We start from the raw sequence: 25,883 nt of genomic DNA on the forward strand, positions 1-25,883 counted from the left end.
TTAAAAAGGACTCAGTAGTTAAAAAAAAAAAAAACGACTTTTCAAAGAAAAAGTACTCTGGGTTAAAACATTTGGGTACTATATCTGAAACTCTTGCCTCTACGTTGTCAGCAGCCAACTTTCCGAAAAAGTTCAGATATGCTGTAATTATCACTTAATTTTAACCCAGGCACACAAGTTAATTTCAAATAAAACATGGCATAAGCCACAAGATTCAGACTTAATGTTAACAAGACGTTCTTCTAAATGAATTGACTGCACACACTTAAAATGAGAGGTGTAGGAACAGATTTCCACAATGTAAGTGGTGTCATGACAGTAAATTTGAGCTCAATAGCAGAACTATGCCCGGCGTTATGTTTACCTCTCTAGCAACCAGCAGTGTCCCGCAGATTATAGGTACTAAACAGTGTCATTTTAAATAATTTTCTGTCATAAAATTGCTCCTACAACACAATATATCCCCCTTACCCTTAAAAAAAAAAAATCCATAATATTAGGGGCCCCTGGGAGGCTCACTGGGTTAAGCCTCTGACTTGATTTCCGCTCAGGTCATGATCTCAGGATCCTAGGAGTAAGCTGAACCACTGGCTCCGGGTTCAGCGGGAGTCGGTTTGAGATTCTCTCTGTCCCTCCCCTAACCTGTGCTCTCTCTCTAAAATAAATAAATTAAGTGTTTTTAAAAAATCCATATTGTATATGGCATGAACTCTTTATAGATGAAAAAGCATTCGATTATGCTTGAAATGGACTTACTGGGTTTAAGTTCATTCGCACTCCTGTCTTCTATTCCTACCCTGGTGGTGGTTTCATCCTCCCGTGTTTGAGTATGTTCTCAAACGCAAGGAACTAAGGCTCCAGATCCGGATTCCGACGAGAATTACAATCCCTAAAAGGCCCTGGCTGCTTCTGCCAAGCCGCCTGTCCTTGGAACCGCCCTTTAAAAAGTTCACGTGAGCGAAGCCACGCCCTCAGATGGCCGCCGCGTTTGCGCACAGGAAGCGAAGACGCGACTCGGTGCGCGGCTGAGCTCCAAGGGGCTTTGGCCCTGGCGAGCTGGACCTGAACTGTGGGGCGGCGCCAGCGGCTGTCGCGATGTGACCGCGCCCCACCGCGCAGGGCTCACCCTCGGAACTCACCCTGGTTCTGGCTGCGCACCCTCTTTGCGGCCGAGAGTCACTTCCCCACCTCTCCCACCACTCCCACCCCCCCAACCCCGGCGTCAGCGCGTGGGCGGGCGGTGGAGGCGGAGCCCGCGGTCCCAGGACTGGCGTTTGGCTGATTCTGCTTTCTTTTCGTTTTCCTGTCTGTGGAGCTCAGGTGTGAAGTGACCGCCGGCGTAGGACCCGGCGCTCAGAGAGAATGAGCTTTGCTTTTCCAGTGAGGTCTTAACCTCGCTCACGGGAGTTTGAGATCTCCATCAGCCGCAGTTTCCGGAACTAGTTGGGGTTTATGTTATTTTTGCGGTCGGTGTAAGATGTTGGCATTTATATTGGCCCCTGCGCGAGTTTTTTGCTGGCAACTTAAATGACTTATTTTTCCTTAGACACACTGTCTTCCCCCTCAGGGGCTCATATCGTTATTTTCCATGACCGATCTTGACGACAATATTTGCAAAAAATATATAAAGATGATAACTAATATAGTTATATTGAGCCTGATCATTTGCATTTCTTTAGCTTTCTGGATTATGTCTATGACTGCAAGCACCTATTATGGTAAGTATGAGTGTTCTGAGTTGTTTTTCTATAATCTAATTGGTGGAATTGAAAATTGTATCATTAATGAAATCCCAAAACTTGTATCTTCTGAGTGGTTGTAAATTGTTGTGTTTACCTAACTTCCACAGCCTGAATTTAATTTACCAACATTAAAATATAAGCACTACTTTGAACATTTAAGAAACACCGCCTCTGATAATACTGATTAAGCATATTTCAAAATACATTTTTATGTTGTATGTAGTTATTACATCTATCTTCATGAGAAATTAAGTGAAATGAAATACAATTTTGTAAAGCAATTGCAGTGATGCTTTTAGTAAGAATATTTGTAACTAGTTTATCAGTTTTTTGTATCCTGTAAAAACAGCAGTAAAAATAAAAGGTGGTGTAATGTTTACATTTGGAGATTTGGAGGATTTGTCTGCTCTTTGGTCACTTCAAAAGAACAGACTTCTTTTAAAATCTGAAGCCCCACCGCACATATATAAGATACTCTGGACTCAAACCTTTACAGTTTTGAAGACTCCTTAGAACATAAGTATGACTTTACAGAAATTTCCTTGGTACTCCTATAAAAATGGAGTACTGTTCAGCTGAAAAGAAAAAGTGAAAAGTCAAGTGAGAAAGGATTGCCATTTCAGACCTTAGCCTTTTGCAGAGACATGGGAATAATCTGAATGGGTGGTCTTCAGGTTCATTCATAATGATTCACAGTAGGGGATGAGGGTTTGAGGAGAAGTATGAGAGAAGATTCTCTTTTGTGCTAGTAATAAATTACTATGACTTGAACTCAATGGAATAAACCAGGATTTGTAAACCAAAGTGCCCCTCTGGAACCAGGCCCCTGATCTTTGCACCTTAAACACTTGAGAAGTTGTCATTTTCAGAAATAGAATTTTTGTTGAACATTTGGCACGCTTTATCTTCCATTTTCCCATTTTTGATAGAAGCATGGGCTCTAGCAATAGTTCACATTTTTCTTCACTATGCTCACTTAGTCTTGGTGTCTAGGAGTCAGGAATGGTGGGAGCTTTAAATGAGAAAGCTGACTTGTCTAAAGGGGGTGGCCTCTCTCCACTGTGGTCAATTATGCCATGTGGGCCTGAGCATCCAGTTTTAAAACAGAAGCCAGGGTTCTGGATTTTTATATGAAACCTCCTAATCTTTAAATATTGACTCCCAATGGTTTGAAAACATTATGCTAGCCAAACAAAAAGAAACATCTGTGAGGTGGATGCAACCTTTGGAAAAATCAGTTGCTAATTGCTGAAATGGAGGTGTGTAGCCTGTAAGAATGTTACTTTAAAAAATAAATCTCTCTGAAAGGCAGAAAGAAGAATAATTGGATCCTGCTAAGAAAATAGTTTGTTCTATACAATTCTTGAGATTTAATATGTGCCTCCTTTCCAAAACAATGGGGAACTAGAGAGTCATTTCAAATCTCCAAATATGTATGAAATATCAAAACTTGGACAGGACTTACTTGGTCATTCTCCAAAAGGACTGTCTCTCTGGAAATACATAAGTCTCAACATAGTTAATTTACTTTGGTGACTTCATCTCAGTTTCTCTACTTATGACAATATTTTTATCCAGAATGCAGTTATCAAAGCTTATAGCCAAGACTAACCTGTGAATTTAATTTTTTAGGTAATTTACAGCCTATTTCTCCTTGGCGTTGGCTGTTTTCTGTTGTTGTTCCTGTTTTGATCGTCTCTAATGGCTTTAAAAAGAAAAGTCTAGACCACAGTGGGGCTTTAGGAGGTATGTCTTTCTTTTAAAAGTTTACATAATAAGTGCTTGCTTATATAATTTAAACTCATGTTTTCTAAATTCTGAACATATGAAACTATAAATCCCATTATGTTTTTTAGATAATAATAGTTATATAATGCTTAGCATTCCTATTCTGTCAAAATTTCAGATACTGACATACGCAGTGCAATGTACAAATTTAACTTTGTAATTGATATCAAGTAGATTAATAGGATAGATTTTTGAGTTCCTTGATGATTCTGCTCTCTTAGTTGTATTATCTGCTAGCACAAACATTGGAGCACTCCTGCTAGGTGTACAGTGGAGGAGCTGTTGGAAAGAATCACTCTTGGAAATTGCTATTAGTAGCCTCAAGCAAAGCAGTCCAAACTAAGTATCCTAGACTTATTTTTCAGAACTGGGTTAGGGATATGCCAAATTTTTGTTCTTTTAGGACATATTTATTTAGCACTTACTATATGCCACTCTTCTAGAAACTAGGGGTATGGCTGTGAACAAGAACAAGGGTTCAAGTTCTTACGGAATTTTCATTCTTTAGAACAGTTAGATTACAAAATACATAAAACTTTTTATATAATGATAAAATTTATGAGAAAAATTAAGATAGTAAAGTGTGTATGTGGGGGATGTGTGCATTCTTTTGTAGATAGGGTCAAGCATAACCCTTTTCTCTAAGGATGTAGTTTTGAACCAAGACGTGAAGAAGCCAGCAATGACAAGGTCTGAGAGAAGCAAGTTCCAAGCTGACAGAATAACATGTGTAAAGACCCTGACATACACCCTGGCTTATTTGGGTGTGAGAATAAGGCTCATTTGACTGGAAAATAGTAAAAAAAAAAAAAAAAAAAGGAACATAGAAAATTAAAGAAATAGGCAAGGACCAGGTAATAAGGAGGCATAATTATGGGATACAGTAAAGATTTTTTTTTTTTAAGATTTTTTTATTTTAGCAGAGGGAGCATGTGCGTCTGAGCAAGAGCTCATGCGAGGGAGGGGCAGAAGGAGAGAGAGAATCCCAGGCAGATTCCCCACTGAGCGCAGAGCTTGATGCAGGGCTCGATCCCAGGACTCTGGGATCATGACCTGAGCTGAAACCAATGCTCATCCGACTGAACCACCCAGCCTCCCCACAGTAAAGATTTTATTTCAAACTAGGTGGAATCTCCCTTGCCTCAAATCAAAGGGGTGATATGATCTGGTGTGACATTGGGATTTACATATACTGCCAGTGTTATAAGCCCCAAGACATGAGGATTCCCTCCAAATAATACATGTAGGATGAGATCACTACAGAATGATGATTATTTAAAACTGGCAGATCTTTTTTTTTTTTTTAAGATTTTATTTATTTAGAAAGAGCATGCGTGTGGAGAAGGAGGGTCAGAGGGAGAGAGAGAACTTTTTTTTTTTAAAGATTTATTTATTTATTTATTTGACAGAGACACAGAGAGGGAACACAAGCAGGGGGAGTGGGAGAGGGAGAAGCAGGCTTCCTGCTGAGCAGGGAGCCCAATGTGGGGCTCGATCCTACAACCCTGGGATCATGACCTGAGCCGAAGGCAGATGGTTAACGACTGAGCCACCCAGGCACCCCGGAGAGAGAGAATCTTAAGCAGACTCTATGCTGAGTGCGTGGAGCCCAACACAGGGATCCATCTCACGACCCTGAAATCTTGACTTGAGCCTAAATCAAGGGTTGGTCACTTAACTGACTGAGCCACCCAGGTGCCCCTCCTAGAACTGGCAGGTGTTGAAGCCATCTACCCAACCTTCAAAATACTGCTGGTCATCAGCCCTAATTTAGCACTGTAAACACACTCTGCTGCCACTGTATTCACTTGCCGAGCAGGGAGCCCGATGCGGAGCCCGATCCCAGGACCCTGGGATTGTGACCTGAGCTGAAGGCAGATGCTTAACAACTGAGCCACCCAGGCACCCCTGAAATGAGATTTTTAATATCCAACCTAAAGAAAGATATACAATGAAGTTATAACACCTTAAACTTCATGGCATCTTCACTTGCAATGTACGCTCCAAGGCCTTGAGAAGAGCCCTAGCAGTGTGCTCTCGGGGTCCTATGGATTTGTAAATTTTACAAAGCTAAAAGATATTTTTGTATTTTTTTTTTAATTTATAAGCTTCAGGCCCTACAAAACCTTGATCTACCTCTGATTTCATTCTTACAGGTTGCAGTAAGAATTAAATCAGATAATCACTATGAAGTTCTTAGTTCAGGAGTACCTGGGTGGCTCAGTGGGTTGAACGTCTGATTCCTGATTTCAGCTTAGGTCATAATCTCGAGGTAGTGGGATCGAGCCCTGAGTCAGGCTTCTCACAGAGTCTGCTTGTCCCTCTCCCTCTCCTCCTCCCCCCGACTCGGGTGTGCGCTTGCTCGCTCTCTCCCACATACATACATACATACATAAATAAATAAATATCTTAAAAAAATTCTTAGCTCATGCATAGATATAGCCAACATTTATCGGGCGCCCATTATTATGCCTAGTTCTTAAGAATCATGCTAATTCTCTTTCTTCATATTTGAGAAACATTGTTCAAGGACTTTTTTCCTTCTTTGGGGTAGTTGAGAATTGCAGTTAACTGACATATTGACATTTTTATATTTTATCGTACCATATAATGGACATTAGGAATGGTTATGATTTATCTATTTAGCAAATGCTTATGTTGTGCATACCATGTACCAGGCACTGCTGTCGGCTCTTTGGAAGTATTAACTCATTTATAGCAAGTAATTTGAGCTGCCTCTGTTTGAATATAATCACACAGAGTTATGCTTTGTTAAAAATGTCTTTTCTCAGGTAGTCTTGCCTTGGTTTTTATTGTTCTTGACCTATCAAAAGAAGAGTCAAGTCCTTCTTGAAATCCTGTCTTCCTCTGGTTTCCCTGTTGTATATTGCCCTGCTTCTCTTCCTTTTCTGATCTCTTCTTATGTTTCTTTAAAGAATTTATTTATTTATTTGAAAGACAGAGAGTGAGCAAGAGAGAGTGCATGCGTGGGCACAAGCTTGGGGGCAGAGGGAGAGGAGGAAGCAGACTCCCCGCTGAGCAGGGAACTCAATGTGGGGCTCAATCCCAGGACTCCAGGATCATGACCTGAGCCGAAGGCAGCCACTTAACTGACTGAGCCACCCAGGCATCCCTCTACTTAGGTTTCTTTCCTGCTACCATTTCCTTTTCTGCCTTCTAGCCCTTGGGCCTCTACTCCTCTCCTACCTAGCTTGATTTAGAATTAGAAGGTGTATATTTGAATTCTAGGACTGCCACTTGGCTGTCTCTGTGAACTTTACCACATTACCTAACTCCTTGAAGCCTCAATTTCTTCATCTCTTATGAAATAGTTCCTTAGGGCTTTTTGGTGAGGCTCATACAAAATAATGTATGGGACAGTACATTTTTTAAAGCTACAAAGCATTATATAAACATTCACCGTTAGTGATTTATTATCTGCTTTTAACCATATTATAAATTTCCTGAAGACAGGGAGTGCATCATATGCTCCTGTGTCCCATGCTTTGAATATGTGCTTAGGAAATATATGTACACTGATTTTAAAACCTCTGTTTTTCTTTTTCTAATCATTTCATTCCATGAATATTGGTATCTTTTGTTTAGAGGTTTTTTTCCCTTAAGGACAAAAAACTAATGCTAGTTCAAATTATACAGTACTTGGGAATACTGTCCTGGAGTATGACTACAAATCACTTAAACTCTCAGCGTTGTACTTTTCCTATCTGTAAAACGAGAAGGAGTGATCTTATCTACAACATTGACTTACCATGAAGAGTCATCTGTGTGAGAAGCTTAGCACAGTACCTGGCACACATAATAAGTATTTGATAAGTGTTAGTTGTTACTGTTCTCCTTCCACTATTACTGTTCACAGTCCTAGGAATTTTAATGTGGTTTGCCATATCATGCCTTCAGTGTGCTTGGGATTGAGAAGAGTTTCAGAACTTCCTCAGGATCTGGGTGTTAAAAGAGTCCGCCATGACACAGGAACACATACCTCAGTGTTGATAGAAGAGGGGAGGGTTTGAGGCAGTGCTTAAAATGGACACTGAAGTGAAGGCATCTGCTCTGTTTGATTTTTTTGAGAGAGATTATTTGGGAGAGATTGAGAGAGAGATTATTTCTAGAATGAGGAGGATCACATGAAGGGATATATGGGAAAGTGACTATAAACTGTAAAGCACTGTGTAGAGGATTTGCTCCAAGGAGGTCTTATATAGTCCAGTTGTTCATTGTGTTTCTTTGAACTTAGTATGGACAATCTGTCATCGGATTTTTGACTTGACAAGTTATTTATTTTTTTTTTAAAGATTTTATTTACTTGTCAGAGGGAGAGAGCACAAGCAGAGGGAGAAGTAGGCTCCCTGCTGAGCAAGGAGCCCCATGTGGGACTTGATCCCAGAACCCTGGGATTACACCCTGAGCTGAAGGCAGATGCTTAACTGAGCCACCAGGCATCCCTTGACTTGACAAGTTTAAATTTAATTTCACAAATAAATAAATAAATTTAATTTCACTTACCAAGACTATTCAGCTTAGTTGCTTACTATTTTTTTTTTCCATCATGCATTTAACAAATGTATAGTTAGGGTCTCCTATATGCCACGCACTGTTCTGGGCACTTAGAATTTATCCCATTGTCAGAGAGCTTACAGTTTTAGTCATGGGATACAGATGATAAAAGAGATGGGTTTGAGGCATTTCATTCCCAGAACTCTGTGCTGTAAGTGTAGTGGAAATGCATGCAAATGGAGAATTTTCTAGAAAGGCCAGTGGTTGTGCTTCATGTAGTCTCACAAGAGTGGCCTTGCCTCTTTGGGTTACCATAGTTAGGTCTGGTGTTCAGTCTTTCTGAAATAGAAGCTTTGTTTTGTCAGGTACCCAGAGTTGATCAGACCTAAGAAAACCAGTTTATGTTGCTCACTGTCGTCACATGGGACTGGTACAGGAGTCAGAATGCCACTTTATTAATCTGATAAAATACAGACTAGTTGGGGTACCTAGCTGACTCAGTAGAGCATGTGACTGTTGATCTCAGGGTTATGAGTTCAAGTCCCCCACATTGGGCTCAGGGCCTACTTTATTTATTTATTTATTTATTTATTTATTTTTAAATATTTTATTTATTTATTTGAGAGAGAGAGATCGAGCACAAGCAGGGGGGAGCGGCAGGCAGGAGGGGGAGAAGCAGGCTTCCTGCTGAGCAAGGAGCCCAGTGCAGGGCTCAATCCCAGGACCCTGGGATCATGACCTGGGCCGAAGGCAGACACTTAATGGACTGAGCCACTCAGGCGTCGGGGCCTACTTAAAAAAGGATAATAATAATAAAGTGTGTCTTTTAAAAATATCTATACAACTAGTCAGTTGCAGACTGAAATACAAACATCACTGTTCAGGCATGCTCTGTTGTAGTCAGGCCATTTGAGAAGTTAGAGTATAACTAGAAAATTTCTTTGGTGAGTACTAAGTCTGAGAAACAGTCGATATGATACCAGCAGGCCAGGTCTAGGACCCAGAGGGGGTCCCACAGGATTGGCCAACAGAGTCCCTGGCTGTGTGCAGGATAGAAATCAAACATAAGCCAGCAGGAAGGGAAAGCAGTGTTTATTGAAGATATAGAGAGAGTGCAGATAGAGATAGTGTCTGGGAGACTCAGAAAGGAAAGGAGAGAGAGTCCCAGCTTTGTTTGGGGTCTGGGGTTTTATTGAAGATTGTGGTTCGGTGTGTGTGCCCTCTTAGGCATTCAGGAATCGGTAAGAACAAAGACAAGGGCCCAGATGTTATTCCTTGGCATCCAGATGTTTAGTGCCAGTGGTCTGGAATATGCATGTGATAGCTTCCTCGGTTCATTCTCACCTGGTTCTTCCTTAGAAGTTGCCTAGTCTAAAGGAATCATTAACTCCTTGTCCCTTACAAAGAGGACATACAGTATTTGCATTATGAGGCATTAATAAAGTGGGGGCTCAGGTCCTAGCAAGAACAGAAGGAAAAAGAGCAAAAAGCAGAATTTTATGGAGTCCTTCAGTTTCCCTATCAGATATTGCAGGTACTTAGGTCAAAGGGTCCCATCCCTTGTACAGGATTCAACAAGTCTGCCAACTTCTGGTTCTTTGGCCTTCATGTTCTGTATTTTGGGTTAATTGATTCCCACAGTCTTTCTGTAGGTAGATTACCTGTGATAGAATTGATTAGATTTCAGTTTATTAAATTATAAAATTTTAGTCCTGCCTTTCCCTTTTCTGCCTCTCAGGGTTATTATACCCAGGTCACCTTAGTTGAAATTTTTGGTATAAGTCTACTCTTGCTGTCAGAGATGTTTGTAGACAGTGTTGTTTTACTTCCCCAAAAGACTCTGTTAAGTGCAGAATTTACATATTTAAAATTCAGTAGGCAGTAATAATTCTTGAATCTTGAAGTGCTTTGAGAGCACCCTTTTGTTATGCGTATCAACTCTTATCAGTCACAATTAGATTCCAGAGGTGGTTTGGGGGAGATGTAATAGACAGGAACTGGAGACAGCAGTTACTGATTAAGAGTTCAGACATAGCTAGGAGTTGCAAAAAATACCAAGATATGTTTAGACTACACAAAAGAAATCATTCTTTCAAAGTACAGTGCCTTCAATTTATTTCCTCATTCTGAACCTGTCATCAACATGAACATTGATCACTTCATGTGGTATTTTAAGGTCATTGAAGTAAAAAGGATGTTGATGATTTGTAGCATTTCAGTGTAGGGTGTTTTAGGGCCACCTTACTCTGAGTTTGTTTAAAGACAGTGGAATAGGGGCGCCTGGGTGGCTCAGTCGTTAAGTGTCTGCCTTAGGCTCAGGTCATGATCCCAGGGTCCTGGGATCGAGCCCCGCATTGGGCTCCCTGCTCTGCGGGAGGCCTGCTTCTCCCTCTCCCACTCCCCCTGCTTGTGTTCCCTCTCTCACTGTGTCTCTCTATAAATAAAATCTTAAAAAAAAAAAAAAAAGTGGAACAAATTTTTTTTTTAAGATTTATTTATTTATTTGAGAGAACGAGAATATGAGAGAGAGAGAGTATATGAGAGGGGGGAGGGTCAGAGGGAGAAGCAGACTCCCCGCTGAGCAGGGAGCCCAATGTGGGACTCGATCCCGGGACTCCAGGATCATGACCTGAGCCGAAGGCAGTCGCTTAACCGACTGAGCCACCCAGGCGTCCCAACAGTGGAACAAATTTTTAATAGTGACTATAGAAAAGGGATGGGAGTATGGGGGCGCACAGAGATGTTTTAATTTTTACTTTGTATACTTCCATATTTTTTGGCTTTCCCCTCCAGTAGTCATGTACTACTTTTGTAATACTTTAACACCAATTGAAAAAAAACTTAAAGGTTGGATAACAAAAATAATATTCACCATTAATTTTGTTACAATAATAATTAATTACAAAAGTAATGTTACTGAGGTTTTACAACACTGTAGCTGCTATTATTACCAGTGATATTAGTGAATGTTTATGAAAAGCCTTCTACATCTCGGTAATATAATAAGCATACTGTAAAAAATTATCTCATTTAGGGGCACCTGGGTGGCTTAGTCGTTAGGCATCTGCGTTCGGCTCAGGTCATGATCCCAGGGTCCTGGGATCGAGCCCCGCATCCAGCTCCCTGTTTGGCGGGAGGCCTGCTTCTCCCTCTCCTTCTGCCTGTCGCTCCCCCTGCTTGTGCTCTCTCTCTGTCAAATAAATAAATAAAATCTTAAAAAAAAATTATCTCATTTAACGTTTCACAGCAAGCCAATGAGGAAGGAATTGTTATTCTTATTTCACCAATAAGAAATTGAGGTTTATGCTTAGGTAACATTTAGTCAAAGTGAGGTAAAGAGAGGAGCCAAGGTTTGAACTCCAGACTGTTCATTTCCAGAGCTGAAGCACTTTATTAGTACTTTACACAGCATTACCCTATTTCTTGCACTTTCAATTAAAATGTGCTAAACTTGAGTAAAATGCCAATATTTGAGTATCTCTGGATAGATAAGTCAGTAAATGTGTCAGTAGTTGTGGTACCTGAATGTTGAACTAACCACCAGAAAGAGTTTCTTCCTTTCTTTCTTTTTTTTTTTTTTTAAGATTTTATTCGTTTGTCAGAGAGAGCACAAGCAGGGAGAGCTGCAGGCAGAGGGAGAAGCAGACCCCCGCTGAGCAGGGAGCCTGATGTGGGACTCAGTCCCAGGACCCTGGGATCATGACCTGAGCCCAAGGCAGATGCTTAACCGACTGTGCCACCCAGGCATCCCAACAGAAAGAGGTTTTACAGAAATAGAAACCTGGTTCCCTGTTCCATTGTTTAAGAAAATACTATTTAATACTAACGTCTGTTTAATATATGTTCTATTAATAATTTTGTCTAATGTGTTAACAAAAATCTTTATATAACAAAACTGGATATATTTATCTTAAGAGTTACAGAAAACGGAAATTGGTTTTGTTTTGTTTGTTTTAATTTTAACCAGGCTTCACTTTCAACACATGGCTTGAACTCACCTAAGATTAAGAGTTGCATGCTCTACCGACTGAGCCAGCCGGGTGCCCTGAGAAGGGAAATTGTTAATGATAAAGTTAGTCAGGGATGGAAATACCTGTACTTAGAAATACAAGCAGGCAGCCTGGATAGGGCCACACAAGATAACAGTGCCTTAATGTGGTTATCACATTCTGGGAAACCAGTCCCCAGCCCTGCAGGGACAGAGATGGATTCTCTTCAGAACCCCTACCCCAAACAGGAAGTTTAGACTTAAAGCAGCCAAACTCCTAAGAGACTAATTAACAAAGAATGTAAATTTCTTGAGTGCCACTGACCGGAGCCCTCAATACCAGAGTTAGCACATTCTCTCCCCAAAAGGACTATAAAATTATTATTTAAAACATGCTTATAAAGGGGTACCTGGGTGGCTCAGTCGGTTAAGTGTCTGCCTTCAGCTCAAGTCATGATTCTGGAATCCTGGGGTCAGGCCCCATGTCAGGCTCCCTGCTCTGGAGAGCCTGCTTCTCCCTCCCTCTGCCCTTCCCCCTGCTTGTGTTCACTCTCCCTCTCTCTGTGTGTGTGTCAAATAAATAAAATCTTTTTTTAAAAAAAATGCTTATAGGGGTGCCTGGCTGGCCCAGTAGGTAGAGCATGTGACTCTTGCTCTTGGGGTTGTGAGTTCAAGCCCCATGTTGGACGTAGAACTTAACTTAAAAAAAAAAAATGTGCTTATAAGTTGGAAAGAACACATAGAGAATGCTACCTTTTATATAAAGAAGAAAGGAAGATAAGAAAACATTCATTATGTATATTTTATAAAGAGAAACACAGGAATGATAAACTAAGAAACAATATTTACAAAGAATGGAGGGAGAGCAAAATATGAAGAGAGGGGCAAAGGGACCTGGGAGAAAGTGACCCTTCTCTGAGTACCTTTTTGTATAAGTTTGACTTTTGAAAGCATGCTAGTGTTCTACATATTTAAGAAATAAAATGGTAAGGATGGGAAAAGGGAAAATCTAAAATTGAAAGCAAATTTGAGAGAACGAGAATATGAGAGAGAGAGAGTATATGAACCCAGTTGTATTTTAAATCAATACTATAAGCACACTGCAGGGAAAAAAGAAAACTTGTGAACATAGCATTTAATTATATTCCTTCAGTCTTGGGTTAAGGGAAGGGGAGAATGGCAAACAAATCTAAACTATTTTAGTGTGGTTCTAAAAGTTTTAGATGTGATAGGGGATTGAAAAAAATGAGTGAAATTATCATTGTTGTTTGAAGCCAGGTTCTTAACATGGAAAGAGCCATACAAATGTGAATGGGGAAAAGCAAGAGAAAACCTATAGAGATGGATTGTAATTGCAGTTATTGGTGTGATCTTGTGATTTCTAGAATACGTGTGTGTATATTTACATGTATATATGCACATGCATATGCATGTGTGTATATTTGTATGCTCATATATATGTGTGTGTGTATGTATTCACTTGCCCTGTCCACAAAAAGCAAATATACCCCAATAGCAATGAGCATACTGAGAGCCTAGATCTTGACCTTCAGTTTCCTTCCCCACTAAAATGAACCAAAGCTCCTCAGAGAAATAAATGACTGGTTCCAGGACTGGGGAAAACTAGGTTTGGGAAGAGCTTAGAGCGTCTTGTTACACCAGAAAGAAAGGAAGTGTGAAAAGGAAGAAAAAATATGGGATTATGTCACATGAGAAGTGAGCTTATCTGTTTTGTCTGGTATTAGTATAGCCACCTCTGCTCTCTTTTAGTTACGGTTTGCATGGAATATCTTTTTCAGTCCTTTTACTTTAATTTAAGCCCGTTTGTGTCTTTAGGTTTAAAGTGAGTTCTTTATAGACGGCATTGGACTATGTGTTTTTATTTTCACAATCTCTGTCTTTTGATTGGAGGGTTTCATCCTCTTACATTTACTTTTTTTTTTTTTAAAGATTTTATTTATTCATTCGAGACACGGAGATAGAGAGAGAGAGAGCATGAGCAGGGGGAGAGGCAGAGGGAGAGGGAGAAGCAGGCTCCCCGCTGAGCCAAGAGCCAGACGTGGGGCTCGATCCCAGGACCCTGGGATCACGACCTGAGCTGAAGGCAGTTGCTTAACCATCTGAGCCACCCAGGTGCCCCTACTTTGTTTTTTAAGATTTTTTTTTTAAAGTAATCTCTGCACCCAACATGGGCCTTGAATTTACAACCCTGAGATGAAGAGTCACGTGCTCTACCAACTGAGCCAGCCAGGCACCCCTATTCCCTTAGAATTAAAGTAATTACTAAGGAGAAACAACTTATTTTTATCATTTTGCTATTTGTTTCTGTTTCTCATAGTTCTTTTGTTCCTCATTTATTGTATTACTGTCTTCTTTTGTGTTTAATTTTTTGTAGTGAAATGTTTGAATTCTTTTTTCATTTCCTTTTGTGTATATTTTATAACTATTTTCTTTTTGGTTACCATGACAATTATATTTAACATCCTAAAGTTATAACATTCTAATTTGAATTTTTGCCAGCATAACATCAATAACAAACTCTCCTAATTTTTCCTATACTTTTTTTTTTAAAGATTTTATTTTTTTATTTGAGAGAGAGAGAGACAGCATGAGTGGGAGGGGCAGGGGGAGAGGGAGAGAGAGAATCTCAAGCAGACTCCATGCTGAGTGTGGAGCCCAATATGGGGCTCAATCCCAGGACCCTGAGATCATGACCTGAGAGCTGAAACCAAGAGTTGGATGCTTAACTGACTGCGCCACCCAGGTGCCCCTCTCCTTTACTTTTGAAAAATAGTTTGGCTGGATGTAAGCTTCTTGTTTGACAGGTTTTTTTCTTTTCTTTTCACACCTTGAGTATGTCAGCCCAATGCCTTCTGGCCTCCAAAGTTTCTGATAAGAAATCTGTTGATAATCTTATTGAGGATCCCTCATATGTGATGACTTGCTTACCTCTTTCTGTTTTCAAGATTGTCTTTGTCTTTGAACAGTTTGATTGTAATGTGTCTCAATGTGGCTGTCTTTGAATTCATTCTACTTGGAGTTTGCTAAGCTTCTTTCTTGCATGTTTATATGTATGTCTTTCATCAAACTTGGAAAGTTTAAAAAAAATAAAACTTGGGAAGGTTTCAGCCATTATTTCTTCAAATAATTTCTCTGCCCCCTTTTCCCTGTCTTTTCTCCTGGGATTTCCCACATGGGTATGTTGTTCTCCTTGATGGTGTCCTATATGTCCCTCAGGCTCTGTTCACTTTTCTTCATTCTTTTTTCTTTGTTTTTCAGACTGGATAATTTCCATTGCCTGTCTTCAAATTCATTGATTCTTTCTTTTGCTTGCTCAAATGTGCCTTTGAGTTTCTACTGACTTGTTTTCAACTCCAGTATTTCCTTTCAGTTTCTCTTTAGATTTCTGTCTCTTTATTAATATTTCCATATTGTTCCATATTGTTCTCTTGACTTTCTTCATGTCTTCTTTTAGTTCTCTGAGCATCTTTAAAACAGTTGTTTTGAAGTCTTTGCTTAGTAGGTCCACCATCTGGCCCTTCCAGTGACAGCCTCCATTGATTTTTTTTTTCCTTTGAATGGGCCATACTTGTCTGTTTCTTCGTATGCTTTGTGGTATTTTTGTTGAAAACTGGACATTTAAATCTAATAATGTGTTAACTCTGGAAATCAGAATTTCCTCTGTCCCCAGGTTTTGCTCTTTTTTGTTTTGTTTTGTCTTGTTTTTGATTGTTGCAGCTGTCTCTTGCCAGGCATCAGCTTGAGGTGTAAACCTAAGATCATCCCAGTCTTTTCTGAGCCCATACCTTTCCCTGGTATATGACTTTCTAATTTTCCCCGTAAATGCAATTTCTTTTGAATGTCCTAGTCTTTGATGTCTGGCTCTCCAAAGGAGGAAAAACAGAAGAATGAACGGGGGTTGGCGTTGCTCCTTTAAATCCTTTGGAAGTCCCTTTAGCCAGACAAGAAAGGGCTTGCAACAGTGGGGAGTGGCGTGTAACAATGGCTTCCAGCCTCTATGTCTATACCTCCATAATCAGAAGCCACAGTCGTTGATCAGAATACAAATCCTGATATGTGGAAGACAAGTCCTTATTGCCCAACCCAGCTCTCACAAGCTGTGTGCAGGCTGCACCTGTAGTTCCTGCCCTGCCTGCCCTGGGGCTGGGAGTGATAGATGGATAGCTGCTGCATTGTTAAGAACTGAAATTGACCAAAATTAACTGTAGTTTCCCTTCCAAGCCTTCCCTTGAAAGTTACAAGCCTTCAGTAGACTCCAGAGTTCCAAAATAGTTTTGTCAGATTCTGCCAGTGCAGTTGTTGTCTAGGTGGGAAGACAGATTTCCTGGTGCTTCCTACTCTTTCATCTTCCCCAAATCCTGTTTCATTTTTGTAGTATTAACTGACCACTGTGGTAATAGAAACAAGGGTACTCTGCTACCTCAACCACCAATTTTACTCCTAAGAACATTTTCAAAATTTGTAACAAAGGCCTTTAAGGATTATCTAAGTCATTTGGGTGAGGGGTAGGGAGGCGCAGAGGGAGAGGGAAAGAATCCCAAGCAGGCTCCATGCCCAGAGCCTGACATCCGGGGCTCGATCTAACAACCCTGAGATCATGACCTGAGCCCACATCAAGAGTCTGACACTTAACCAACTGAGCCACTCAGGTGCCCCTATCTGAGTAATTTAAGAAGCTAATTCCAGCAGGTGTGCATTTTTCTCAATGGAATTACCTAGAGGGAAGCACATGGGTGGCTCAGTCGGTTGAGCATCCAACTCTTGATTTTGGTTCAGGTCATGATCTCAGAGTTGTGAGATCAAGCCCTGTGTCAGGCTCCTCACTCAGCTGGGAGTCTGCTTCTCTCCTTCACCCTCTCCCTCTGCCCCTCCCCCAGCTTGCACATGTGGTCATGCATGTGTGCACCCTTGTTTATTCTCCTGATTAGACTGTAGGAATTATAAGCCTTCCTTGAAATTGGTCACTCATGGAAAAATGAAGGACGTTCTCTTTCTTCTTTGCCCAAATAAAAGAAACAAAAAAAAGTCTAAAATTCTGAAATCACATTTATAGAAAGTATTCCAATTTTAATTCCACATAAAATCTAGGATTATGTTCCTAGATTTACATAGTAAAACATAGCTAAGAAACACTGTCTCCATTTTCTCACATAGTTTATAAGGCTTAGCAAAAGAGCATGTGAAAGTTTAAAAGCTAGCCTGCAGGTAGAAAAAAAAGATCCAGGCTATGAGAGGGAAATATAAAAATTAGGAGCTAGAAAGATCCTACAATCTTAACCTCCCTGGGAAGATCCACAGTTAATTTGAAAAGTAAGCTATCTATCCAAATGTTATATATAACATATGTAATACACAGTTTAATAATAAATAACTACTATTTATTGTGTTCTACAATTTGATTATAAAAGGTATGTCTATAATAACATTCATATATTCATAGTTTGAAAGGAGGTCAAAATATGGTAAAAAATGTATCTCAGTTTAATCAAACCAACACTTAGTTTACTATTTGGTAATACCTGAATTGGTAAAAATGAAAATGTTTTAGGCGCCTGGGTGGCTCAGTTGGTTCAGCGACTGCCTTCGGCTCAGGTCATGATCCTGGAGTCCCGGGATCAAGTCCCGCATCGGGCTCCCTGCTCGGCAGGGAGTCTGCTTCTCCCTCTGACCATCTTCCCTCTCATGCTCTCCGTCTCTCATTCTCTCTCTCTCAAATAAATAAAATCTTTAAAAAAAAAAAGAAATGTACATTTCAGGTTATAATGTAAAAAATAACTGAAAAAAATTCCATTCTTTTTTTTATAACGTTAACGTATGGACTGAGTATAATTCTGTGTATATATGTGTTTCTTTCAGGGCTTGTGGTTGGATTTATCCTAACCATTGCAAATTTCAGCTTTTTTACCTCTTTGCTGATGTTTTTCCTTTCTTCTTCAAAACTCACTAAATGGAAGGGAGAAATAAAGAAGCGTCTAGATTCAGAATACAAAGAAGGTAAAATGAATTATGTTTGACATCACTTATTTCATCCTAAGATATTATAAGCTTATAATCAGAACATGTTTAGACTGTTGAAACAGATAAATTTTTTATGAGAAGAACTTTTAAGTAGTGGCCTAATTTAGTTTATCATTACTTCACCACAATAGTAACAACAGAATTTTAGAAGCACTAAAATCTATCATTAATTATTCTAAAACAATATAGAATGTAGGTAAAGGTACCATCTGACTTTTAGTCATTTTTAAAATTGTAGTCATTTTTCTTTCCTTAAACTTTAAGTTCCTGTAACTGCACGATTTTCCTTCTGAGGAGAAAGCATTTCTTGTCCCTTGTATCTACTTGTTCGTTTGTAGGCGGGCAGAGGAATTGGGTTCAGGTGTTCTGTAATGGAGCTGTGCCTACAGAGCTGGCCCTGTTGTACATGATAGAAAATGGCCCCGGCGAAATCCCAGTAGATTTTTCCAAGCAGTACACTGCTTCCTGGATGTGTTTGTCTCTCCTGGCTGCACTGGCCTGCTCTGCTGGAGACACGTGGGCTTCAGAAGTTGGCCCCGTTCTGAGTAAAAGCCCGCCAAGGCTAATAACAACCTGGGAAAAAGTTCCAGTTGGTGAGTCTTTATTTAAGTTTCTTTAAAAAAAAAAAAAAACGAAATGAACCAAAAAAATATGACTTATTGCGTTTCTTACTTAAGAGACTTTTAAGAATTTTAGTTAGTCTCCTTAACGGGAAAGTTGTTGTCGGCTATTAAATTGATGATAAGAAATAATATTTGCAGGAAATGTTAGCAAGTCCTAGATAAACAGTACAGAAACACAGAGATATATCAGGAGGAGAGGAAAATGAAGAGAATAATAGAGTGTTTCTTGAGGACCTACTATGTGGTTAGTGCTTTAACATAGATCTCAGTTCCCTGTTACCATTATCAACAACTACTAAATACATTTTTGTCTTTGTCATCCCCTACCCTTCCCTTCTTATTCCCTTCTCCTCCTTGTCTTCCCCCGCCACTTTCTCCTCCTTTTTTCTTCCTCATGTCCTTTTCATTTTTTCTCTTCATCATTATTGTCATTATCCTTAAAACCCTTAATATTCATGTGAATTGGTTCTTTTATTATTTCCACCTTACTAACAAGGAAATTAAGAGAAGTTAAGTAACTTAGAAATGGCAGAACTAAGATTGAAACCAGGCAGTTTGGTTCCATTGAACCATTCCCCTGCATTGCTTAGCATGTCATGAGTTAATGAGGAGAAAAGACTCCTTTTTTTTGTTTTTTTTTTAATTTTTTTATTGTTATGTTAATCACCATATATTACATCATTTGTTTTGGTGTAGTGTTCCATGATTCATTGTTTGTTCATAACACCCAGTGCTCCATGCAGAATGTGCCCTCTTTAATACCCATCACCAGGCTAACCCATCCCCCTACCCCCCTCCCCTCTAGAACCCTCAGTTTGTTTTTCAGAGTCCATCATCTCTCCTGGTTCGTCTCCCCCTCTGACTTACTCCCCTTCATTCTTCCTCTCCTGCTATCTTCTTCTTTTTCTTTTTTCTTAAAATATGTTGCGTTATTTGTTTCAGAAGTACAGATCTGTGATTCAACAGTCTTGCACAATTCACAGCGCTCAGAAAAGACTCCTTTTTAACTAGACTATGGTCTTTGGATTGTATGAAAGAGAACCTTTTCTTTGAATTAGTCTTGATAAGATGGGTACCAAATTTTTTTTTTTGCTTTCCTTGATTTTATGTGTTTGTTGATTGTTAACCAGATTATTTTATCTGTGTTTTTTCTTCAGGGACCAATGGGGGGGTCACAATGGTGGGCCTTGCCTCCAGTCTACTTGGTGGTACCTTTGTGGGCATCACGTACTTCCTCACACAGTTGGTTTTTGTTAATGATTTAGACATTTCTGCTCCCCAGTGGCCAATTATTGCATTTGGGGGTCTGGCTGGATTACTGGGATCAGTTGTAGACTCATATTTAGGAGCTACAATGCAATTTACTGGTAAGAACATCACTTTATTATTGCAACTTATTGGTGTATTAAATGGGAAAGAAATGTGGGGGAGAAAAACATGGCAATGAAAACAATCCCAAAGACAGAGGAAATCAAGAGGCCAGGAATGACGGACAGTCTTTTCTACAATTTTGATTTAAAAAAAATTTTTTTTGTTAAATTAATTGAAAGAGAACTAGTCCCACAGAGCGAATGAGTAGAAGCTGTGTGGGGAGGAAACATAGTGATAGTGCAGGAAACAGATGCTTTTGCTTTGGGGACTTCACCTAATCCCAGGGCAAGCAGAACATTTGGGATCAGATCATTTTAATGCTGCACCTTCCATCTGTTTTCAAAGTCCATTTGAGAGAGAATTATTGGACTACTCTGTACAAATATGACCTATTTTTTACTGTGACATAATGCTTTCTGTCCCCACTGAATTTTTAGCCCCACTCAAGATATATGGGAGTTGGTTTTCCCCAGAATTTTCTATGCTTTGCTTCTGAGGCTCTCTCGTCATTTCAGTCTACTGAGATATTCTGTTAGGTCTGTATTTCCTCCACATTCTGACCATGTTTTCTCCTTTGATTCATACAGTTAAGAGGCTGGGATTTGGGGGAGTTTCCTTGTGTACAGTCCTTCCAGTTCTCTTCATGTGCCAAGATACTGTTCTTGCCCTTCTGCTTTGCTCCCCACCTATCACAATGTCACAATGTTTGTTCTCTCAGATTCATTTCTCTTACCTAAATACTAAGGAGGAAGCACTCTGATTTTAGTTCAAGCTAAAGGTCACTAACTCTACACACACACACACACACACACACACACACACACACACACACACACACACACACACACTCTGTCTCTTCCCCTCCCTTCCTGTGTTTTTGGGGTTTTTTGTTTGTTTAGGAACGTAGGTTTTATTCTACACACTGGGCTCTAACTGGGGAAGTTTCTGACCACGTTGAGTGGGTTGAAAAAATTAATGTAGGCTGTGGGAAAGATTAATTCCTTCGGTAAATTCTTTGTGTGCCTTCTCTGTGGTGGCACCATGCTGGGTCCTGGGTTTCCATCGCAGAGGCTGAAGACATGATCCCTATTCTCAGAGACCTCACAGGTTGGTCTTGGAGGCCTAATCTTCTAGTTTCATGCTCTCTCTGCTGTTAATGTTCTTCCTTCATCCTGTGAAGGAACTCCAGCAGTGTTGAGAGAACAGTATTGAGGTGTACTAAAACTCCCATTTCAAAAAAATCCTTAGTAATCAAGGGTTCCATATCTCTCACCATATAATTATCTACTGAAGGCAATTTATAAGTGGTTGAGACTCTTTCAAAGATTGTATTCTTTGGAGGAGAAAAGCTAATTTGTTTTAGATCAAGTCATTTGGATCTTCCACCTCACTTGCTTCTTTTCCACTCCAGGTTTAGATGAAAGAACTGGCATGGTGGTCAGCAGCCCGGCGAATGAGGTGAAGCACATAGCAGGAGAACCGATTCTTGATAACAACGCAGTGAATCTGTTTTCTTCTGCCCTCATTGCTCTCTTACTTCCAACTGCTGCTTGGGGCTTTTGGCCCAGGGAGTGAACTTTTTTCATTTACAAAGGTTGAAACTGCAGTAAATTTAGCTAATTTTGCAATTCCAAATTTCATCCTAAGAAGAATCATTGTAATTGGCAAAGAGGAAATACCAGCTCTTTCCCTATTCATTGTAATGAAATTCCACATTGTTCCTCTCACTAAATCCCTTGTAACAGCTAACGTCTTTGTAGTGAAAGGGAAGTGTACATAGAATTTATTCGTATTTTTCTTCTGCTGAATAGAGCTTCGTGAGCAATGAAGCCATACTATCCCTAAATATTGCTGTATGTTGGACTAAAAGTGTAATACCACTTGTGCCAGTTACTGAAATTTTAGTTTTGGGTGGTTTAAACTGATGTGTGTGGAAGCCTGAATAAGTGTAGTCCTCACTTCTTCCATTACTTGCCATTTCCACTTGTGAAAAGTATGGCGTATGGTTCTTAGTGAGCTACTCCACATGTGTTCTTCCTTCCTCAGGGTTAGTAATGAAAAAAAAGTAAATGTCTTTTTCATATGACCATTAGACTGCATGAAAAAAATATTTTTAAGTAAAAACAAGAGATTTCTATCGAAAAAATGTGCACCTTATATTTCAGTTGATTTTTGAGCAGAAATTATCTTGAATTTAATATTTTTTAATGTATTTTCTAGCTTTCTTTGAAATTTGTGTAGGAATCTGTTTTACTTTGGCACCCTGAACAGTTAGTCACTGGAAAACTATTGTAATTATTTCTTTGTTTGCTACCTAGAATTCATTGGAAGATGCTGATTTCCTATTCTGTGCTTAAGTTATGCTCTCCTGTAAAATATAGACTCAACTAAAATGAATTCTACTTTTCTGTTTGTTCTTCAGTGTGATTTATTGTATGCTAAAGGAGTTTGATATGGTATGGATTATTTTGCTGAAAGTATTTAAAAATACTTCTCATGTGATTTCCATACATTCCCCCCCCTTCTTTTGAATTTAAATTTAAATTGAAGAGAGATTCCATGAATAAGCCACCATTATTAGAGTGGATAAAGCTTAGACTTCTTTACTGGTGACTCTACTACAGTGATAATTGAGAACTGAGTTGATTCTGGAAAAAAGAAAAACAAAAAAACAGTTGACACCCTTAATCCTTAATCCAAGCAACAGAGGGAGTCTCTATCATTGGTTTTCGCCTTTGGTTATACATTGGAATCACCTGAGCATCTTTTAAAAGAAATACTTGTGTCTGGGCTTCACTTTCAAGGATTCCAATTTACCTGTTCTGGGGTAGAGCCTGGGTATTAGGACTTTTTAAGAGCTCTTGCTGCACGTGAGAATTATATAGGGCATTTTTTGGTTTTTCAAGATTTTTTTTTTTTTTAAGTAATCTCTACAGCGAATATGGGGCCCAAATTTACAACCCCAAGATCAAGAGTTGCATGCTCTACCAACTGAGCCAGCCAGGGGTAGGCCATTTTTAAAAACACGTGCCAAGGCCCCTCTCTAGACCAAGTAAATCAGAATATCTGAAGGTGAGGCTCATGCATAGGGTATTTATAGAAAGCTCTCTAGGAGATTCTAATTTTAAACAGAACTAAGTCAGAATGTCCTAAAGCACAATACATAAAAGAAGCTTCAAAAGAGTGGGACTTCATTTTTATGCAGACAACTATTAGTAGCAGTGCTGTATGCTGTCTTTATGCAATAATAGTTTCTAGTAATTATACCGTGTCTTATAGTTACATCACTTACTATATCATTCCTGTGTCAGTTTTTGATGCAGCCTGTTTATTCCTATAGCTGTTCCAACATGCCTTTTCTCTTTTCCTGGTGACCCATCCTCATGACATACCATGGGATAAAAATATTTATTGCAACCATCTTTGGGTTTGATAGTATCTCCGTATCATTAACAGGTTAGGGAAATACTGCTTGACAAGCCTTTATTTGAAAACCTAGGGCTAGTTGTGTTTTAAAATCAAAATTTTCAGATTTTAGAAAACTAAATAGAGTACATATATTTTACTCAAACTCTCAAAAGAGTCTTAAGATAGCAACCATTCTTAAATACACTAATATTTCTATGGTGAATGTATGAATAGCACCACTAAGTGTGGTAACTGAAGACTATAAAGAGCCTCAGGTCAGGTCAGTTTTGTCAGCAAATTTAGGAAGAAACTTTTTGTTTTCAGAGCATTTTTTGGATATGAGAATTATAGGTAAGGAATTGTGGCTCTTTTTGCTTTAATCTTAGCTGTACTTTATTATAACATCCTTTGTAATTGGATATTTAACTAGTTCCATCTGTTCTTCCTCTTTACTGAGTGAACAATTTATTTTAAAAACACTTTCATAGAATTCCATCTAACAGTATAATAAAACAGTATGTACTGCCTACCTAGGCAGCCTAAAGGTGTACATACCATTTCTTAAAACAGTTATGCAATAGAGGAGAGGAAGGTGTATGTGGCTCAAGGCTTTTGAAGCTTTTGAAAGAGATCTGAAGACTTAAAGGAGTGGCATTTGAGGACTCATCAATTGGAGGTACCAGGAGAACAATGAATTGATACAATTGGTCATTCCATTCTTAGTTTTTCTCATTACTTGGGTTATGTATGCCTCAGCCAAGGTGCATATATCTCTTTCTTGTTTCTAACTCCTATATATGTAGGATGCTGCCTTCAGAAATGCCAACCCCATCCCAATTAGATAAAGACCTATTATAGAGAAAAATCATGCAAGGTGAGATATCATAAACTTTGCCTATGCCTGTAGTGTTAACAGTTGCTCCCTGTTATACACAGTCGGTATTTTGGAGCCCAATCATCTGATGTCCCTGGTGTTTCATCTGCTGTTCTGATGTCACCAAATGAGAAAAAAAGTGTTGTAGCCATCAAATTTCAGGTGAACTGTACATGCTTTAAAGATGAAAACACAATTATGAGTTAAATGATTTAATCTCCTAATGGAGTATCTGTTGCTGTAATTCCAAATGGTCCTGAATATTTTAAAAATATATAGATGTTCAATATATGTTTGTTAAATTAAGTTGTTTGTAATTAGTGTTTCCTTTAAGAGTCACTGAAAGTTGATAATCAGAACATTTTTCTGGAGGAAAATCAAAAATAAAACTAGTCTGGCTACCTGAATTTCTGAGGACTGTGATGATTCCAACATTTCTCAATCATGTGATGTGCTATTAATGGTTTGGGAACTAATGAGTCAGGAAATGATAGTAAGGGCAAGGCTCCTAAAATTGTTTTCTTTGCTAAGACTAGACATGTTAACTCTCATTCATCACCCCTTTCAAAATGTATTTTATGCATGTGGCAACTCTTTTTATGTTTGGGTTTTTTTTTTTCTTTTTGTTTTTGCATTTCTTTTTTATTTTTTTAAGGCATCTCTACTCCCGGTGTTGGGCTTGAACTCACTCACGACCCCAAGATCAAGAATTGCATGCTCCACTGATTGAGCCAGCCATGTGCCCTAGATTTATTTTCTTTTTTAATTAATATTTGATTATGTAACACACTGAATCTAATCTTTTAATTTTTTTACAGATTTTTTAAATTTTTATTTGAGAGAAAGATTGAGAGAGCGTGAGCGCACACAAGTGGGGGGAGGGGCAGAGGGAGAGGGAGAAGCCGACTCCCTGCTGAGTGGGGAGCCAGACACGGGCTCAATCCCAGGACCCGGGGATCATGACCTGAGCCAAAATCAGACACTTAACCAAGTGAGCCACCCAGGTGCCCCATGCTGAATCTATTCTTCTTAAAATATTAGAATATTAGAGATAAAGCTAAAATATCCTTTTGCCTCCACAACTCAATAAACCAAACCTTCCACCTTCCCCAAAGTAACTACTGTTAGAAATTTGAGATATTTTCTACACAATAATTGTTTTGAGTATATTTTTTAATTTTTTTTTTTTAAGATTTTATTTATTTGCCAGAGAGAGAGCACGCGCACAAGCAGGGGGAGTGGCCAGCAGAGGGAGAAACAGACTCCCTGATGAGCAGGGAGCCCGACGTGGGCCTTGATTCCAGGACCCTGGGATCATGACCTGAGCTGAAGGCAGATGCTCAACCGACTGAGCCACCCGGGCATGTCTGTTTTGGGTGTATTTTAACATATTGATTCTTTTTAATTAATGAAATTTTGTTATAATTAATACCATTTTGCTGCTTTAAGTTGGATGCCTACATTCAAGAAAAATCTATTAAGGAATAAAGGTTGGAATATACCAAAATATTAATATGTTCTTCCTAAAATTTCTA

The 25,883-nt window shown here is 39.2% G+C and overlaps 1 protein-coding gene across 1 annotated transcript; it reads left to right on the forward strand.

Moving 5' to 3' along the window:
• The first annotated feature begins 977 nt into the window (after window positions 1-977).
• TMEM19 (transmembrane protein 19) lies at window positions 978-24,755 on the forward strand. Its single transcript, XM_028110950.2, has 6 exons — window positions 978-1,718; window positions 3,375-3,488; window positions 17,911-18,048; window positions 18,411-18,665; window positions 19,853-20,062; window positions 21,478-24,755. Exons 1-6 carry the CDS (start codon window positions 1,589-1,591, stop codon window positions 21,639-21,641), a joined length of 1,011 nt encoding a protein of 336 aa, XP_027966751.1. The 5' UTR covers window positions 978-1,588; the 3' UTR covers window positions 21,642-24,755.
• The last annotated feature ends 1,128 nt before the right edge of the window (window positions 24,756-25,883 follow it).

The sequence above is a fragment of the Eumetopias jubatus genome, unplaced genomic scaffold (genome assembly GCF_037043125.1).
Source record: "Eumetopias jubatus isolate StellerSeaLion01/CBP00866 unplaced genomic scaffold, mEumJub1_p1.0 scaffold_8, whole genome shotgun sequence".
Classification (NCBI taxonomy): domain Eukaryota; kingdom Metazoa; phylum Chordata; class Mammalia; order Carnivora; family Otariidae; genus Eumetopias; species Eumetopias jubatus.

Coding starts and splice junctions, on each gene's coding strand:
- TMEM19 (XM_028110950.2), top strand. CDS start 1,589: ATGACCGATCTTGACGACAATATTTGCAAAAAATATATAAAGATGATA. Junction 18,666..19,852: donor CTGGGAAAAAGTTCCAGTTG/GTGAGTCTTTAT, acceptor TTTTTTCTTCAG/GGACCAATGGGGGGGTCACA. Junction 20,063..21,477: donor AGCTACAATGCAATTTACTG/GTAAGAACATCA, acceptor TTTCCACTCCAG/GTTTAGATGAAAGAACTGGC.